This window comes from Scylla paramamosain, chromosome 2 (genome assembly GCF_035594125.1).
Source record: "Scylla paramamosain isolate STU-SP2022 chromosome 2, ASM3559412v1, whole genome shotgun sequence".
NCBI classification, from domain to species: domain Eukaryota; kingdom Metazoa; phylum Arthropoda; class Malacostraca; order Decapoda; family Portunidae; genus Scylla; species Scylla paramamosain.
In genome coordinates this window covers 1,587,501-1,607,063 of record NC_087152.1, presented here as the reverse complement: position 1 = coordinate 1,607,063, position 19,563 = coordinate 1,587,501, and the positions used below count along the sequence as shown (strand labels likewise).

The 19,563-nt window shown below is 44.2% G+C and overlaps 2 protein-coding genes across 4 annotated transcripts in view; both read right to left on the bottom strand.

The window, feature by feature from the left end:
* Window positions 1-2,016: 2,016 nt before the first annotated feature.
* Window positions 2,017-7,779, bottom strand: LOC135108117 (glutamate receptor ionotropic, kainate 5-like). The gene is made up of 3 exons (XM_064018818.1): window positions 7,417-7,779; window positions 7,035-7,218; window positions 2,017-5,066 (listed from the first exon to the last, which is right to left on the bottom strand). The coding sequence occupies exon 3, from the start codon at window positions 4,723-4,725 to the stop codon at window positions 2,584-2,586; it is 2,142 nt and encodes a 713-aa protein (XP_063874888.1). The 5' UTR covers window positions 4,726-5,066; window positions 7,035-7,218; window positions 7,417-7,779; the 3' UTR covers window positions 2,017-2,583.
* A 112-nt stretch (window positions 7,780-7,891) lies between these two features.
* LOC135108125 (sodium-dependent serotonin transporter-like) overlaps window positions 7,892-19,563 on the bottom strand; it is a 70,995-nt gene continuing 59,323 nt past the window's right edge. For all 3 annotated transcript variants that reach the window (XM_064018838.1, XM_064018829.1, XM_064018849.1), the window contains exons 9-14: window positions 15,200-15,324; window positions 13,904-14,002; window positions 13,155-13,300; window positions 12,751-12,951; window positions 11,849-12,010; window positions 7,892-11,112 (exon numbers count right to left, since the gene is read on the bottom strand). In XM_064018838.1, coding sequence (XP_063874908.1) covers window positions 11,029-11,112; window positions 11,849-12,010; window positions 12,751-12,951; window positions 13,155-13,300; window positions 13,904-14,002; window positions 15,200-15,324 — 817 coding nt within the window. In that variant the 3' untranslated portion in view covers window positions 7,892-11,028. The remainder of the gene's footprint in view (window positions 11,113-11,848; window positions 12,011-12,750; window positions 12,952-13,154; window positions 13,301-13,903; window positions 14,003-15,199; window positions 15,325-19,563) is intronic.

Genomic DNA, 19,563 nt, shown 5'->3' with positions numbered 1-19,563 from the left:
ATATATACTGTATATGCGAGTACATGTATATAATCCTCTATAACAAGTTAATATATTATGTAAAACATAATGTATACAATATACAATATATGCGCTCCGATGGAGTAATACGTAACAGCAAAAATATACATGGGATCACGGAGGCCTAACGTGCTATCAGCATAAATAGAAGCATAGGCACTGGGTTGCCATGACAACGGTATATATACAGTTTATAACATACTAAATACTATTCTATATCACTAGATTCCCGTAAAGGACGAATCTGATAAAAGGGCACATTAAAATTTCTCGGCTTTTAACGGGAGCTGGGGTGCTGCTTCCCGTCCTCTTGACACATTCCACGGCAAATCTATCTCTTTTTCTTACCAGTAGAATAGATAAACATGGGATGGTGAGGACCTGATTTGTCGAACTGGTCATCACGCCATTCTGCTGGCTGTTTGGTAACCACCTTAGCCCTGAAGGAAGAACACCATCGTGTTAGGCCGATGAGAGAGAGAGAGAGAGAGAGAGAGAGAGAGAGAGAGAGAGAGAGAGAGAGAGAGAGAGAGAGAGAGAGATTCAGGTCACTATTACATGTTACACTGTTACGCTATATACAGTACGTATCCCTCCAATTGTACTGCTCTCCCTTCCTCCTGTGTGACCTTTCCCTCCCGCTGCCACCTCCAAGCCATGCATACGCGATCATGCCATGTGGTGGGCGGGAAAGGGCGAGGCTGGAACCAGGGGGCTCGCTACTAGGGAGTTTCCAAGAATGGAGAGAGAGAGAGAGAGAGAGAGAGAGAGAGAGAGAGAGAGAGAGAGAGAGAGAGAGAGAGAGAGAGAGAGAGAGAGAGAGAGAGAGAGAGAGAGAGAGAGAGAGAGAGAGAGAATGGGGGGGTGATGGACAGAATGAGTGATGCAGGGAGTCTCCATGATGCAATACCTCCGTGTCACGTTCCTTCACGTATAATGTCAAGTGAGAGGGAGCAGCAAGTGAAAAGTAGAAGAATTAGGGAGGCACTATTGATCTTTACGTTCACGCCTACGCACCCACACACACACACACACACACATACACTGTACAGTTAAAATATATAGGTTACAAGATGCTGAAGGGTGGATAGGAACAAATATACGAAATGTGGTATACATGTTGCAGAAACTTCCATGCTTGTGTGAAAAGATAGAACAGTGACATTTAGTTGCAGGACGACCATTACTGAACTTATATAAGGGTAGGTTATCAATTAATTACATAAGTTTTAAAGAAAATTTGCAGATGCAAGTTAAATTTCATAATTGAGTAAATAATTCCAGTATGAAAAATGCATCTTTTACCATCAGGAGTTGCGCAATGATATGTTTCTTCTGTCACGCACGTCCAGGATGTATACGCTAAGCTGGTGTGGGGAAAAACAGGTTTGAGAGAGCGAACGTGCCGCGGGAGGTTTATACTGTCACCAGAAGAAAGGAACGAATGTCAGTTAAAGACAAACTTTTAGGAATATAGAAAGAGAGAGAAACAGAACTCTTATTAATAATCCTCGTGTTGGAAGGTCACTTGCTTTTGCCCCGGCACAGACGCCTCTGCTCCGTCTCCCTCACCAATCCCGAACTGGCTGACATGAATTCATATCGCCAGTCATATTATGCCAATTGTACAGCATTACTGTTCGTTGTGCTCTTGCGTCTTGTGCAGGGCAATGCGAAGTGGCTACTTTTCGTCAATTTTAGGAATGATAAAACTCAATTGCAGGTCTGATAAAAGGCAAGCTGAAATTCTTTGGTAATAATGCAATTTCATTATATTTGCTGTAATAAAAAAGTATTTTTGATCGATGTGAGGTGGTGTTTCTTGTGAAGTAGTGTGTGTCAAGCCGTGTTGCATGCATGACAGGTAGTGATTGAGTGCAAGGCTGTGTTGCGTGCGAGGCTGTGTTGTGTGGAAAGCAATGTTGTATGTCAGGCTGTATTGTACGCGAGAAATTGTTAAGTGGGGAGGCTATACATAGGGAAGCTGTGCTGCTCGCGAGACTGAGGTGTGTCAAATTGTGCTATGCGTACGTGTCGTGTGGGAGGTGTGCAGCAAGAGAATAGGAAAGGAAGAGAGGCATCACCCACCGGGAGTCACTCATGATCGAACTTAGAGTCGTTGTCACGATCGGTGATATCAGCCACGTACTTGAGGGCAGTAGCAGGGAGCTGTGGGTAACGGCGGGTAGAGGCAGGAGAGAGGTTAAGCATCTCAGGAGTTAAGGATCTTTCTGACAGCGGAATTCTGGGTGTTTTGGGAGATGTGTCAGGAGTCTCCAAGATCTTACAGACGGGCACCTCCCTGGGGAAGACTGGCTTGATGGTGGTGGTGTTGCCTGGGCGTGAAGGGTAGCGAGGAGTGACAACCGTGAATCCTCTAGTTATTCCACCTGATGGTCCGCATCGGTAGAGATCTTCTGCCTCCTGCACAATGTCTTCAGCATTCTCTCCTTCGCATCTCAGGCGCCGCTGGCGGAGTGTAGAAAGTTCTGTAGGACCGTAGAGATTCTTCTGTTGCCCCAGGGGTGAGGGCCAGGCAGCCTTCTCCCCTGGGGTCTCTCCTCAGGCTGTTCTGACAGCGTACATTTCCCTCAAGACAACACTGAGTTGCCTGCGGAAATCTGCATCCATAGAACAAATATTTATTGAAGGAACAGCATTCATGAAGGTGGCAATCAATCTCCTGACGTTGTTGGTCGGGGACGAGGGTGGGTTAGGGGGAGGCTGATCAAGATTAATGGGGGTGTTTTGTCGCACCACTTGACGCTTCCAGTGTTGATCTCGTACCATCCTTACAACCACTATTTCACAAAGGAACACAAAGATGGCAAAGCCCCATCCCCCCAGCAGCATGAAGAAGGCAAGGCGGAGGTCGGAGAGGGAAAGACCAGAGAGAGGGGGGTTGAGGCAAGGCAACTCGCGAGGGCCATGTGTGACCAATAATGTGTGAAGTTCCTTTCGCCACCGTTCCAGGAGGCCATAGTGCTTCAGCCGGTGAATTATTTTGTCTAAATACGGAGTGAGAGGCGATCCGCGAGACACCACCCACCCCCCTAAAACAGAATTTAGGTTTTCTGTACTTATCTGGAGTCCCGCCTCCCCGCACTTCGTGGTGTGTCGTGTGGCAATTGTGGCGCTGGCGTACCGCTTGGGCACGCCTACAAGGCATAAGCCTTCCTCTCGTAGACGTTGAAAACCTTCCCCTATGGAGGAGAGTGGAATGGATTCGATGACCAGGTCCTGATAAACGGAGTTTTTTGATTCTGACAACACTGTGGTAACGGTGGTGCCAGTGACCACACCCCACCTCTTCCCGGAAAACAGCAAGTCGGAGGCGGTATTCACGGGCGGCTCATATGTAGGTTTCATGAGGCAGAAGAAGAGATTCCAAAAATAAAGACATGCCATGAATCTCAAATAGAGAGACACCCCAGAGCGAGTCACTCTAGTTAAGGACTCTGCCAGAGGATTCGGGGGTTCGTGTCGCTCGTGTTTTCCCACGAGTGTGCTCAGCAGGAAAGCAATGACATGAAGCACCACCATCAGGCTGAATACCGAGGAAGCCACCTCCGTCCTGAAAGGGAACATGACGTAGGGCCACACAGGGAGGCGGACTGGTAGAGGACACACCACGCCCCACAATTCATTATGAAATAGATCAGAGTATTGTACTACGTCCGCCCGTTCCTTCGTGTAAACCAGGCCACCCACCGCTAGGTCTGCATGTTTCTTCAGGACTTGCCCCACCTTGCCCGTCCAGGAACCGTTGACAGGACGGCCCCACTCGCCGTCCTCCGGCATTATCAGTCGGTAGGAGAAGTTGAGGGCAGATGCTGCATACTGTAGCAGCCGTAGCTCAACGCCCTCCAGACGCTGCTCGTCGCCTTCCGTTACTGGAAAGATGTTGGGCACCGATGGTGTGTAGGACACAGTGAACGTCATTCCCAATAGACCACTACGACTCAACGACTGAGCCCCCGCCCAGGACCAGCCCGCAGGATATTGCCATTCCCCCAGTTGATGGATGGAGTATTTAGGACATACTTCGCACACCTTTTCAACTTGAAATTCGGGAAAGCCGATATCGCGCCGTCCTCGCCCTCTCCATTTCGGCTGTTTCTTCCTGATAAACACTCTTTGACGCAGTTGGGGCATGAAGTGGTCGAGGCGCTGGTCACTAACAAGAAATACCAGGGTGTCTTGGGGCCTTATAACTCCAGGTTCAAAATGAGCCATCAACAGGAGTCCCCGCTGGTAGATGGGAGAGGACCAGACCATCAGAATGCGGCAGCGATTGTCCGCCCTGTGCGACAGCAATTCCATCAGCGGGACGCGTCGCCGCCTCTTTGTGAGGAGCGGGAAAGCAAGGCGGGACACGTCAACAAGAATCAGTGGCACATCCAAAGCCGCCTGCAGGCTGGCCACTTTGTCAGGCGGTGCCGTTTGAGGATCATAATAAAGAAGAACTTGACAGTGACCGGCTGGGCCGCCTCCAATTTCATCCACCACTTGGGACAACACTAATGGTGTTGGATCTGTTATAATTATTTTTTGTTCCAGGACCCTTGCTTCGCGTTTTCTTCCAAGCAGCTTACGCACATCAGGTGAGGTGGAGGATGACTTGACGTCTTGTGCACGGCTCTGAGCATCGGCGGTTGACGTCAGCAAAATCGCCAGTATAGCAGCACTCCTGACGGTCACCATCACTAAATTCCAATTGCTCCAAAATTCTGTATTCTACAGTAGCAGATGAGTGGCCCTAATGATCACTAGTTTCTTCAGTGTCCAAGAACTTGAATGTCTGCTGAGTTTGAGACGCAACACCAGCAGGAAATTCAGAAGTAGAGCTCCATGTTGTCACGAATGAATGAGGCGTGGACGGTGATGATGATTTGGATCACAACTGAAGCGAATCTGCTTTGGCAAGGACCAGCTTGACACTGACATTCTCTCAATCATCAGCGATGAGATTATCGGGTGTGTAGTCTCACTTTCGCTTGTTAGAAGTCTCAGCTCATCTCAGACGCGCCCTCGCCGTGCTGTGGCTGAAAAAAAAAATAAAATAACTGTATGGTCTTGACCAGGAACTATGGGGTACAGACAGTACCCCATAGTTCCTTTACCTTATTATAGGTCTGTGAACGCAAGTCTGAGAAGGGCATACTAAAAATATAAGTACAACGCACAGGTGTTGGTTGATCAGTATTCGGCTTGCAGTAGAAGTTCTAAAAGCAAGATAATATTGTAAATACATTACGAATGTATTTGAGATGGCCATATGACCGACATGTTGAAACAATAATTGCCACTCAGAAGTAATATGATAATGTCTTGAAGTATTAAAAAGCTTTCAGTACATAGTTGGTGAAACGCACTGTATTTAGTTCTTATTTTACTGTGGTACATGACATAAATCTTGATGCTATTACTGATACATTTTCTTTCAAACACACACACACACACACACACACACACACACACACACACACACACACACACACACACACACACACACACACACACACACACACACACAACCCTGAAACGTCGGCTGACACTAAGCCTGTGGTCGTCTTGCCACCTGATGTTGCTTCACGGGGACAAATATATCTACTGTCCTGGTAATGTATCAACACGGCATGATATAAAAACAATCAAACTTTCAAGCAGTAAATGAGAGGAGGTTTTCCGCCCAAAGTTTTTTATTGACGCAAGTGTTGCCCTTTAACTGTAGGTAAGGTCAACAGAAATGTCATATTGGATACCCCCGGAAATTGATTACGTAACCTTAATTTTGACCTTGACATAGTGAACAATATGCAGGTATATAGTAATGCATATAGTGCTTCTACTACTACTACTACTACTACTACTACTACTACTACTACTAATGATAATAATAATAATAACAATAATTGGTTTATAAAGATATTACAACGGTAAGTTGAAAATACACATTTTAACATTTTAGGAAGGTGTGAAAGTGGTAACTAATCTAATCTGGTAATACTAAAAAAAACTAATGCTTATACAGGTAATAATAATAATATTAATAATAATAACAATAATAATAATAATAATAATAATAATAATAATAATAATAATAATAATAAGAAGAAGAAGAAGAAGAAGAAGAAGAAGAAGAAGAAAAAGAAGAAGAAGAAGAATAACAACAACAACAACAATAATAATAATAATAATAATAATAATAATAATAATAATAATAATAATAACAACAAAACAACAACAACAACAACAACAATTAAATAAAGTGAGTGGATGACGTCAAGAAAGAAAAACAACTACAATAAAAAAATATTACATGTTATTGTTAATGGAAAACATATCAAAAGTGACAAAAAAAAATAACTAAAGAAACAATTCAATATCTTTACCACAAAATTAATTTATACACTTGCGTTTAGGAGCACAGTAGTGACAACTTTTAGGTATATAGTGTGACTATAGAATAGAATCAGTACAAAGGACAATAACTAAAAGGATACAGGGGATGAGGAGTATTCCTTTCGAGGCGAGATTGAAGCTGTTAAATTTACATTATTTAGAGAGACGTAGGTTAAGAGGAGACCTGATAGAAGTCTTTAAGTGGTATAGGGGTTATAACAAGGGGGACGTAAGCAAAATTGTTAGGATAAGTAACCAGGACAGAACAAGAAATAACTGGTTCAAGCTTGAAAAAGATTAATTTAAAAAAGCGATAGGAAGAAATTGGTTATCAAAGAGAGTGATGGATGAATGGAACGGATTCAGTAATCAAGTTGTTAGTGGTAAGACAGTAGGGAGCTTTATGAGAAGATTAGACGGATTTATGGATGGGGATGATAGGTGGAAATAGGTAGGTATATTTCATACAGGGACTGCCACGTGTAAGCCTGATGGCTTCTTGCAGCTTCCCTTATTTCTTATGCTTTTATGTTCTTATGTAAAACAAAACATGGTGAACATAACTACAAATGCATGACGGTGCCTCTCTCGCTCTCGTTTGGTCTCACCTGGTGCGCCGGTGTGCTCTGGCCTGGGGCAGGAGTAGCTCTGCACTGAGCCTCGTGGCCGGCCCGGTCAGCAGCAGCAGCGGTCGGTGAGAATGACGCAGACCAGGCGCTGCTTCCCCATTCGTTGACCGTTGCTGTCGTCATGGAAGTTGATTACACTGCAGGACTTTTTACTGGCTGAAAACTTGAGAGAGAGAGAGAGAGAGAGAGAGAGAGAGAGAGAGAGAGAGAGAGAGAGAGAGAGAGAGAGAGAGAGAGAGAGAGAGAGAGAGAGAGAGAGAGAGAGAGAATATGAATAGATTCCTCAGGTAAGTATTTTCATATCATCCATATGCTGTACTGGTGTAATATCATTCAGTTAAGTGTATCACCTTCATCTCACCTGCGGACGTGCTGGACTGAATGACCTACACGAAGCCTTGCACTTTCCTTCAGCGGGTGTCAATAGTGACGTCACAGACTCCTCTCGTCCTCCACTTCCCTCAACGCCTTACATCTGCGTGTTATCAGCATAAAAGATGTAAAAAATAAAAAAAAAGACCACTCCAAAAACGCTCGTTACTATTCGTGAAGCAGAGGCCATGAGGCAGCCTGTATCAGGTACTACGTTCTGCTACCATAATGGTGACTTCTGTTGACCTGAAACCACTGCAGTTTAAAATGGAATAACATGTTCTCAACAAGTGAAAGAAAGGTACATCTATATGTACCAAAACTTGAATGTAATCGCTTCATAAGTAGACTCATAAAAATGTTATGACCTCTCTAGAACACAAAATCTAACTAACTTGGAAATTTCAATTGGGCAAAGATGTCTTGTCGTAAAGGAAACCGTGAGTGTGAAAGAAACGCGGTAAACATTTCACTGGTGTATATTTCAGTGGGGGGGGGGGACACGGGCCGTTGCGCGAGGCTCGAGGGGTCGCTCCCACGCCCGAGACAGCTGCCCTCCGCAACGCCCCGTCTCCCGTCCTCACCCGCAGGCCGCCTGGAGCAGGCTCTACACAAGCTACTGTTGTACACGAATATGACCGAGTCTGGTACATATCGGATTTGTTTTTAAGACTGACACTCAACTATTACCTTCCTAAACAGCTGTTGACTCACGTTTGACCCAAGGAAGGACTACGACCACGAATTTGACAACTGTATATAGAGTACAACACTACATATTGAAACACACTACCAAATAACCGTAAGTATAAAATTATGAAAACCTGGGATCCAGAGTTTCATTTTGACCTGTTTCTTCGTCAGTGTTTCAGTGCGGCAAAAACAGTTGAGTCCTACACATGACGCGTGAGGGACAACACCGCTAAGGTAACTACTCTCCAAAAACAAACTATAATCAAAGGAAATTATGCTACACAAGCGTGGCGTCATGGACACAGACCACCGGGGACGTCAGCATGTATGGCTGAAGATGACGACGCTCCAGGTGGCTGGCCTTTCATGACATCACGCGCACTATGACTAGCGGAGTGCGCAGTGTGGCAACCCTGATACTGCCCACCACACATCTCCTCTCCCCTCCTCGCCGCCGCCGCCGCCAGGACAAGGAATGAGAGCGGGAGTCAATAGGATTTCGGGATGAGGCACGGGACAGCTAACGGACCAGGGGCGGCGAGGTTCGGGGTGTCCCACTCAACATGGCTGTAGTTGAGAGGGACGTCAAGGCCCTTAGTGTTAAAACGATAGTTCACGCCACAACACTTACTGCGGAAGACGACGAGTGATACGTGCTTTTGTCTGGGAAAGCGCGGCCACGGGGGAGGCGGCGACCTGCACTGCCCCGCCCCTGCCCCACACCACTCCCTCCCTAACACACACACACACACACACACACACACACACACATACACACACACACACACACACACACACACACACACACACACACACACACACACACACACACACAGACACACACACACACGTTTCCCCGCATACACAACAGGAGCTATAAGTCTACTATAATATTTTGAGAATCCTTAAGACAGATGAACCACTACGACGGGACTCTAGTGACAATGGCAACAAACATCTACACAGGACGCCACGACACACACACACACACACACACACACACACACACACACACACACACACTGCACCCTATGATCTAATAAAATAAATCAGCAAACTGTACAAAACCATATTGTCATTATTCAAAATATTCATTTGTATTTGCTGTGACAAAATATCCCTTTTTATATTTTATCCATTTAAACATTGAGTCTACCTACACAGCGACAAGGGCGAGGACAACAACCATCGCCACTACCATGAGGGGCCTACAGCTACGTGTTGTACGCGGCGGATCACCTCCACCGGAAATATCACTTAAGGTCAACAAACTAACTATTCGATGTCTGTGAGCAGGGCGGAGAGGGCGTGGGGCGCCACCCCCGCCCCGGGCTGCACCACAGAGAACCGTACTCTACTACAGGGGAGACTACGACATCCTGGCTCTTCACTACACCAAACACTGCATATTTATTTCATGGATGGGGTTTGTCCACTCAGTTGAAGTCATAATACGAGTATTATACCATAGGCATGTAATGTAATCCTAGAGAGGAGAGCCAAGTGATCAGAATCATAATACTTTATGTCGCTAATATATCCTACAGTACACATACAGAAGCACACGCACGCGACACATCTATGAAAAGCGTTCTTTCGGGTCAATAAACTGGGATGTAAATGTCGCCCACAAATACGTACTAGCAGAAAAAAATTACTTCTGGTAACTTGGCAACCCTTTCATCATATTCATATATCTATGCAATGCCTCAACATAACATATATTTACACCTATAACCGGCTAGTAACAGTGTCAACGGATATATTTTGATTGCCAGACGTTTTCAACATCAAAACGACTCACTTAACTGCAAGACAAGAAAAACTGCAGCGCCGCACGACTCCGCAACACACGCGGTCACGGCGGCTGACGACCACCGCGCCGTCCAAGACACCTGGAGAGGGAGCATTAGAGGCCCAGAGGGCACAAAACCAAGCCCAGGGGAGTCAGAAACACTTCAGAAGGTAAACGAGGGAAGAACGCTAGGTAGCACGGGAAGATAAGTACACTATACATACTATATTCACTTAGTACCAAGAGACGCGTTCGGCACGTCACACAGACATTGAGGGAATGTTCGCAGTGGAAATAATCCTTAGTAATAAATTCAAAAGTGCGTTGACGGCAAGCTATTAAAATCTACGCCGCTTCAAATGACGAAATGCACAATAAGCCTAGACAATCAGACATACAATGAATACAGCAACGCTACGGACTGAATACTTGGTAAGCAGCGGGGCGACGCACGCTTCCATCTGTAGAAACCTTTCTCCACGTCCACAAACTGCCCCTACGATATATATATATATATATATATATATATATATATATATATATATATATATATATATATATATATATATATATATATATATATATATATATATATATCATAGTACGGTAAGAGAAGCTTTTCTTCATATTAGTAAGCAAAAGATACAATGATGGCTAAAACTAAAATTGTATTTCCTTTTTCACTATGCTTTGCAAGATTACTGGATTACCGATCATTCCTTGATCTGTCTTAAAGGTTCGTAATCTAATAAAATTTATTTTAATGAGACCCGTTTCTTATATACAGATGATTTATATGGAATCTGCAATGGGAACAAGCCATAAATTACCGTTTAAGTGTCGCTAGTTGCGTCTCACTTTAGGGGCGTCCACTGTCGGAACTGTCTTCACGAAAGCCTGTTGTGGGGGAGCGTCCAGTCGGAATTCAATATCTGTGACTCGGACCTTAACACTGATCGAGAGGGTTTTAATATTTGCGATTTTTGATCGAAATTATTGAGCAGTGTGATTAATGGCTGAGGCAGTGGAAGAATCGTGACTGGGGTTCAGAAGTCGGAGATCCGATGTGGGTGGTTCCCTGATGGTGGGTGAGCTCAGAAGCTGGAGGTTCGTTCAGACGTGGGTCCCGTAGTTGGGGTTCACTTGGCTTAGTTGAGGCGGGACGTACTCCTCAGGTTTGATCATTGCCTTGATGCGCTGTGGAGGAGAGAAGGAATGGAGAGTGGGGAAATCCTCTCACCACATCCCACACCTGCGTACACTGGTGCATGGATGGAAGGACTGCATGACAAGACTACTTCTCACTGAACAGCGCTTTGGCACACTCGAACGCCGGACCATTATAGCTACCAGTGTACCACTCATTATTATGGCGAGGGTAGGGGTGCTGACGGTCACGGGTACTGACGGTCACTTGGTGCACGGACGTATGATAAGAGATGAAAACTGCCACGGAATAAGAAAGTTATAGTTGGGGGATTGATTGTCTGTCTGGTTAATTAAGGCGACCTAAAAACGGAATTTACGTTACAGTGGACACAACATCACGCAAGATGGTGCCACAGAGGAGCTGCAAGGATAAGGTCATCTGGCGCGTTGCAAAGACACCACCACATTGTAAACTAGCAGATCTAGCAAATCTAGAGTTGTCAAGTTAAAATACCTCTGCTTATCACACAAAGCCATTCGTTTGTTCAGCAGAGCAATCATGCAATTTGTAACTACTATATTTTTATAAGGAATCTAAAATCTACGTCTATCCATCTGGCTCTCACTCACTCACTCATTTAGTCGTTATTTCTTTTTATTTTATTTATTTATTTATTTTTTTATTTTTTGGTGTGTGTGTATGTCTCTCTCTCTCTCTCTCTCTCTCTCTCTCTCTCTCTCTCTCTCTCTCTCTCTCTCTCTCTCTCTCTCTCCTGTGCCTCACCTCTCTGTAAGTTCCCGGGGTAGTGAAGAGCATGTACAAGATGTAAAGAGGTATGCAGATGATGGAGGAACACGTGAGGCACCACGCCAGCACCTCGGCCCACGGCTCCAGCCCCAGAGAGGCCGCCCCGTCATGCAAGGTGACCGAGCACACGAACAAAGCCTGCAGGACAACGTGTGGAGAAGTGTTAAAGACATTCCAAGGTTCCTTACTAACTTATTTACATGAAGGTAAATTGGATAGTAGTTACATAACATTAGCGTATTCATCAGAGGGGTAGGTTAGGTTTAGATGAATTCAGTCCATTAATTTCACTGTTGATTCCTCTATTGTATAGATCACGATTTGGAGAGACATCATATTTTGCCCAGAAATGAACAGTGAATGCCTGTGAACTAGCAGGATAAGGTTACTTCCACACTCGGTAAATTTAATATGTGGTATGTAAAAGTGACAAGAATTCTAAGTAATATATACGTTCAAAACCTTTTATGCTGAATTTCAAATAGGAATAGATAACTGGAGGTAACTAACGTATGAATACACTGAAAGATTTATAACGATAGCATTGTAACGGTAAAGATATGAACGAATAAAGTGCTTTCATAAGGTTTTGTTTAAATAAATCTAAATGCTGCTGTTTCAAGAAAGAATGATCAATTGGTACTATTTCATTGATACAGATATAGGAGAGAGAGAGAGAGAGAGAGAGAGAGAGAGAGAGAGAGAGAGAGAGAGAGAGAGAGAGAGAGAGAGAGAGAGAGAGAGAGAGAGAGAGAGAGAGAGAATCTAGAGGTTTCAAGTACTTAGTTGTTTGATCGCCTTCAGAGTATTCAGGAAAGTAATCTACTGACCTCTATAGCATGAGATCATTTATCATTGGTCAGGGACGTGCTACTCACAAAGATGAAGGTCGGAGAGATGTATTTCCAGCACACGATCCAGAACATGCCCGGCCGCGTGCCCAACATGCGCTCGATGTCGTCTGCGAACCTCTCGGCGCCGTAGAACCAACACACCGCCATGGCCTCCACAAACACGATGAACAGAATGGGGTTCCCGGTGCCGAATACGTTCAGAAGGTCCACGATGTACATTCCTCCCTGCGATGAAATGAGATGTATAAGTTTACGCATGAGATCTACAAACCATCGCGTCACTAAGGCTGTTATATGTTATAGTCTTAGTTAATTTGACGTGCCTTACCTCATTGTTAGGTAAGACTTAACCTAAATATACACTACAAGTATGCCCTTTCCCAACGAAACTTTTTGTCTTTAGAGAAAACAGTACCGGGAACACTCACGTAAGTGGTGGTGGGAAGAGCGCATATGTAGATGAAGATGAGCAGTCCCAGCACAAATAGTTCACGGTGGCATCCCAGAAGTCGCGGGTACTCGTCACACAGCCCAGTAATCATGGCCTCCAGACCTCCGAAGGTGCTGTCTAGACCTGCAAGTATAAGACAATATACCGTTGTAATAAAAAAGAACGCTGTGATCCATTTAGAGATGTGAACACGGAAATGCAAAGTAAAAATGATCAGAGAGAGAGAGAGAGAGAGAGAGAGAGAGAGAGAGAGAGAGAGAGAGAGAGAGAGAGAGAGAGAGAGAGAGAGTAATATACAGAGAACAATAAAATAAACATTGTACATAGATGTATCGTGATTGTGGCAAAAAAAAAAAAAAGTGTCAATTTTCTTATAAGTGCGAGATAAAGGTTATATATAGTTCCCAGAGTAAGAAAACTGGACAGCCACTTACCGAGCTTCACGTGCCATACTTGGGGCCCACGAGTACTAACACTGCCTCACCTGGAAACTGAGGCACACCTGGAGACTGAGACACACTTACACTTACACCTGGAGACTGAGACACACACTTACACCAGGAGACTGAGACGCAAATACACCTGGAGACTGAGGCACACTTACAGTTACACCTGGAGACTGAGGCACACTTACAGTTACACCTGGAGACTGAGGCACACTTACACTTACAACCGGAGACTGAGGGACACTGACACTACCTCACCTGAAGACTGAGGGGGACTTACCGAGTGTGATGAGCATGAGGAAGAAGATAATAGACCAGAAGACGGAGCCAGTCATGGTAGCGATGGCCTCGGGGTACACGGTGAACACCAGCCCAGGTCCTGAAGAAGGGAAGGAGGGAGAGGACCACGCGTCACACAGCTAGTAAGAGTATATAACTATGCTTAACCACGTCATTTCAACTCCCGGAGGAGAGCACGGATTTTATGCACGTGGGAATGTATGAGTTTATTATAATTTGCTGCTAAACGTCTTCAAACTTATAGCTATTTGTCACACAGGGAATGAAAATGCATCAAGGAAAAATCATATTCATCCACATCCTTACTACTCAGAATGTTTCAGGTCGAGAATTGCTTCGATGTATTTCAAAAGGAAAAAAATGTAAATAGCGCGAAAAAAAAAGGGGGATGCTGCATGTCACGTCTTTTGTGTTATATTGACATAACTCTTGAGTAATTTATGGAAGAACAATACTTTTCATGTATAACTGTTTTTTTTTAATAAAATATTCATCAAATATTTAATAAATCAAATACTCATCAGTCACCAGTGAAAGCCAGTAATACTTGTAACAAAAGTACAACGAACATCACATTCGCTGCGCCTAAAAAAAAAAAAAAAAAAAAAGACAACTACATAACGAATAAAAATTTACATGGATGCCTACCTATAGAAATTTCGTGCAAAAATTACAGAGATAGTTGAAAAAATGAGCAGAGACAAAGATGTATCCATTGTTCCTGGGACACGATGACCTGCTGGACATAATCGGTCATTAATCATCAACTTTCCGATGTTCAAGGCTGTTTCCCTAAGGATGCCTCGCTCCAATGAGCTTATCGACCAGCTAGGGAATCATCAGGCCAGCTCTCCTATCCCTTCTGGAGCAAAGTTCAGATTGGCGTTGCAAGGGTTGCAGGAAGGGGGCTGGAGATTTCTGCATAACCTAGGTTGCCCCAAACCACTTAGTTTGGCTTCCACGTGTGGCAAGAAAGGCCGCCACTGATAGAACAAACATGTGGCACGCTGAAGAAATGCAGATGAAAAGAGATTAACATTGAAGGATTTCCGTACACAAGAACGTCTTTACGAGAAAATCTTAAGAGGTTTGAGGTTTGAAAGAAAAACCACCGTTCTGAAGACGTCCATACTTCCTCAACCTGGCACACAGATACTGAACAAACCAAGACAAGCAGGTTTCGAAAGCAGACTTGTCGCAAAACACCACCGTCATCTCTTCGCGAATGGACAAAATGGAGAGCCGGTAGAAAACTCGCCAGTAATCGGCAACTCACCCTCTTCCCCGACCTCTGAGATGTCCTTGTTCTGCACGTTGGCCATGTAGCCCAGCACGGAGAAGATCACGAAGCCGGCGAGGAAGCTGGTCAGGCAGTTGATGGAGGAAGTCAGTAGCGCGTCCCTGGGGATGTTGAGGCGGGGAGGGCGTTAGTGCCGGTCGGAAGTGAGGAGCGAGAGTGGGAAGGAGGAGTGCAAGGAAGAGATGGAAAGGTGAGCATGAGAGGCAAATGACGAAGAGCGGAGGAACAAGGGAAGCAAAGGGAGGAGGAGGAGGAGGAGGAGGAGGAGGAGGGATAATGGGATGGTGTGAGGTGGTGCTGGCCGCGTGGAAACAGCACCAAGAGCCGGTAAGTGGAAACGTGTGTGAAAATTGTAGTGAAGAGATGCGGTCTGAAACGAGAAATGACAGGTAAACAAACCTAGAAAAATGTCAAAATGAGAGGAGGTAAAACAGAAAACCAGAGAACTGAGAACAGAAGAATGAGTTGGAGGAGGAGGAGGAGGAGGAGGAGGAGGAGGAGGAGGAGGAGGAGGAGGAGGAGGAGGAGGAGGAGAAGGAGGAGGAAGAGGAGGAGGAGCATTTTATATAATTACATGGAATAACCAAACAGCAACAGACCTTTGTTTCCTTGCACGGTTGTTTAGGAAGTAATTCTAACTATTGGTTAAAGAGATAGGATAGTACAGCGGAAGGCATTTCTTTATCTTCCACTTCCTCCAGCATGCGTTAGCAATGAAACGAGGAGGAGGAGGAGGAGGAGGAGGAGGAGGAGGAGGAGGAGGAGGAGGAGGAGGAGGAGGAGGAGGAGGAGGAGAGGAGGAGGAGGGGGAGAAGGAGGAAGAGGAGGAGAAGGAAGAGGAGGAGAAGGAGGAACGGACGGATGGTGAATATTTTCGAAGGAATGTGTGGGGAAAAGAATGATGCTACCCTTGAGATACAATTCGTTACAGAGAGAGAGAGAGAGAGAGAGAGAGAGAGAGAGAGAGAGAGAGAGAGAGAGAGAGAGAGAGAGAGAGAGAGAGAGAGAGAGAGAGAGAGAGAGAGATCCATCTGTCTAATGTCAACCACTTCCTACTTCCCTCTCTTCTGTCCTTCCCTCCCTCCCACGTGTATCTCTCCCTCTCCCCTCGCTTTCCATAGGTCTCATTCGCTTCCTGGTCCCTAAAACAATGATGGCGAGGAAAGTCTTGGCGACACGGAATCCCAGAGCCTGAAAGATCTTATTCACGGAGAATTGTGAATACACCAATAAGTGAGGGTGGGTAAAGACAATTAATGAAGGAAAAGGAGGCATGAACGTATAATGAAACCTCTGAACGAGGGCAACGAAATAAAAAAAAAAATATATATATATGATAAAAGTGGATTCGTTGAGTTTGAAGATGTGAAAATACTACGGAAATGTCTTGATGTGTAGAGAGAATAACACAGAATAAAAATAAATGAAGAAGTGACGTAAATAAGTGAATAAATTGGAACTCTTTTCTATACAACATTTTTTTTTTCGGGGCGCTAGCCATAATTAAGGTTTTCTTCTTTTTTTTTTAACCCTTGGCATTCTTTTTTTAATGCACAGACATATATATAATCGACAGGAAAAGAAAAGAAAAACGACCAAGACCAACAGAATGAAAACGATGATGATGGTCAGTGACGCAGGCGGCGGTAACCGACCCACGGACACACATACTCGTACTAAGGAGGACGCACGCTACAGTCACGCACCTTTCTCACTTCTACTGTGTTTAGCATTTCCCTTCAATCAAAATTATATACACAGAGAATCTATTAATTGTCAGGTTTTCACATTACAATAGGAAGTGAATGCAAAAGGTTTTTCTACTCCTGGCCACGACTACAGATGTATTAAAATGGCACCGATAGCGAGGGTGACGCCGAAGTGGTGGTGATGGTGGTGGTGGTGATAAAGTGAGACTCGTCCAGTCATCGCCACGCCGCCTCGATCTGTGCGTGGCTTATTGGTTTCGTTGTCAGAGAGAGAGAGAGAGAGAGAGAGAGAGAGAGAGAGAGAGAGAGAGAGAGAGAGAGAGAGAGAGAGAGAGAGAGAGAGAGAGAGAGAGGTTGGGGGGCTGGGAGGTGAGAGAGATAAAGGGCCAAAACTAGAGTAAATCAATGATGCCCTCGTTGTTGTTGTTGTTGTTGTTGTTGTTGATCTATATACTTCCTGAGGCATCATCAATAACGAATGGCGAGTGATTCCCTTAACAAGCCTATCTCTCTCTCTCTCTCTCTCTCTCTCTCTCTCTCTCTCTCTCTCTCTCTCTCTCTCTCTCTCTCTCTCTCTCTCTCTCTGTGTGTGTGTGTGTGTGTGTGTGTGTGTGTGTGTGTGTGTGTGTGTGTGTGTGTGTGTGTGTGTAATAAAATTACGATATTAAGCAGAAAATTAATAAGAGGCAAAAGAAGGACTGGAAATGAAGGTAAAGAAGAACAAGAAGAAGAAAAAGAAGAAGAAGAAGAAGAAGAAAAATAGAAATTACAAAATAATAACAAGAAAAGAGAGAATACAAGGAAATACGAGAGAGAGAGAGAGAGAGAGAGAGAGAGAGAGAGAGAGAGAGAGAGAGAGAGAGAGAGAGAGAGAGAGAGAGAGAGAGAGAGAGAGAGAGAGAGAGAGAGAGAGAGTCTGGAAGGAAACAAAAAAAAGGAATCATTGAAAAAGCGGAAGAAAAAAAGAAACAATATCATTATGCACGACAAATGAAGGTGAGAGAGAGAGAGAGAGAGAGAGAGAGAGAGAGAGAGAGAGAGAGAGAGAGAGAGAGAGAGAGAGAGAGAATCATTGCAGTTCGTTCCAGTGTCACGCATAGAAAACGGTAGAATGGTATGGAAAAGAGACAGAAGGAAGGAAGGAAGGAAGGAAGGAAGGAACGAAGGAAGGAAGGAACGAACGAAGGAAGGAAAGAAGGAAGGAAGGAAGGAAGGAAGGAAGGAAGGAAGGAAGGAAGGAAGGAAAGAAAGAAAGAAAGAAAGAAAGAAAGAAGGAAGGAAAAAAAGGCAGTAGAAAGAAGGAATGAGGGAGGAAAGAAAAAAAGATACAAAGGGGAATACAAAAAAAAGTAAAAGGAAGAAAACGGGAAAAAGATAAGAAGGAAAATAAAAAGATGAGGAAGAAAGGAAGAAAAAATCATGGGCGATACTTAACCAGGAAATGACCATCGATGAACAAAGTCGAGGACAAAAATGAAGACAACCCAAGAATATGAAAGAATAAAAAGGAAATTATTCTTCAAAGGAAACCATGAAAATTAAAGAAAAACGAAAATTAAAGGAAGTGAAAAGTGGTAATGAGGCAGAGAGAGAGAGAGAGAGAGAGAGAGAGAGAGAGAGAGAGAGAGAGAGAGAGAGAGAGAGAGAGAGAGAGAGAGACGGAAGAGGAGGAAGAGAAAGATGATAATGACAACGACGACGACAATACAAAGAAGAGGATAAGGAGGAAAAAAATAACGCTCATGACAGCAATAATGAAGGACGAGTAAGAGATAGAAGAAAAGGAGAAGCAAGGACAAGAGTAACAGAAATATAACGAGATACGAGGAGCAGGAAACACAAAACCCCATGGCATGTAACGAGATTACCAGCCTGAGGAGATTTTGCTATTTTATGCAGGTGTTCTATTAGTGGCCTGAGAGGAGGACAGAAAAGTGAGAACGTTCCTTCCTTCCTTCCCATCAACACTTCCTCCGTCTCACAGCACGCAGGGAATGGGTAGAAAGCAACACTACGTACGTACAACTCCGGCCATAAGTACTGTCCCAGAACAAGGAAATACTTGGTTCAGTAGCGTTGTGTAGGGTGAAGCAGATGTAAAGAAATAATATCTTAATAATGCCTTGTGAAAGTTGATGAAATTTACAAAGGAAAAAGGGGAAACGCTATTACAGTGATGCTTTTGAATTGATTAGTAAAATTTATATCAGTGCATTAAAGGAAAAGATAAATTTGGAATACTGACTGATGAATGTAAGTTAATGAAAGCTATCATCATTCCTGACCACATTCAAAGTGAAGGACATAAGTGAACATTTCTGAACGGTAGAAAATTAAAGCAGAACATTAAACATTTGGCAAAGGTCGTTGCGAGTAATAAAGTCCTTGGTGGTCACTTATGGCTCCACTGATACCGAGACGCAAACCTGAAATGTTCCGTCAAAGGTTTGATAATCGGCCACTACTTCTAATGGCTTCCCGTAAAATCAACTTCTTATTACTTGCCTAATAGGAGAAAAGAAAAGGAAAGAGAAGGAAGACAAAAGACCCAGCCAGTGAGAAGGTACACGTCGGGGAGTGTCGCCTCAAATTCTACACTCCTGAACAACAACTCGACTGAACTTGATACCA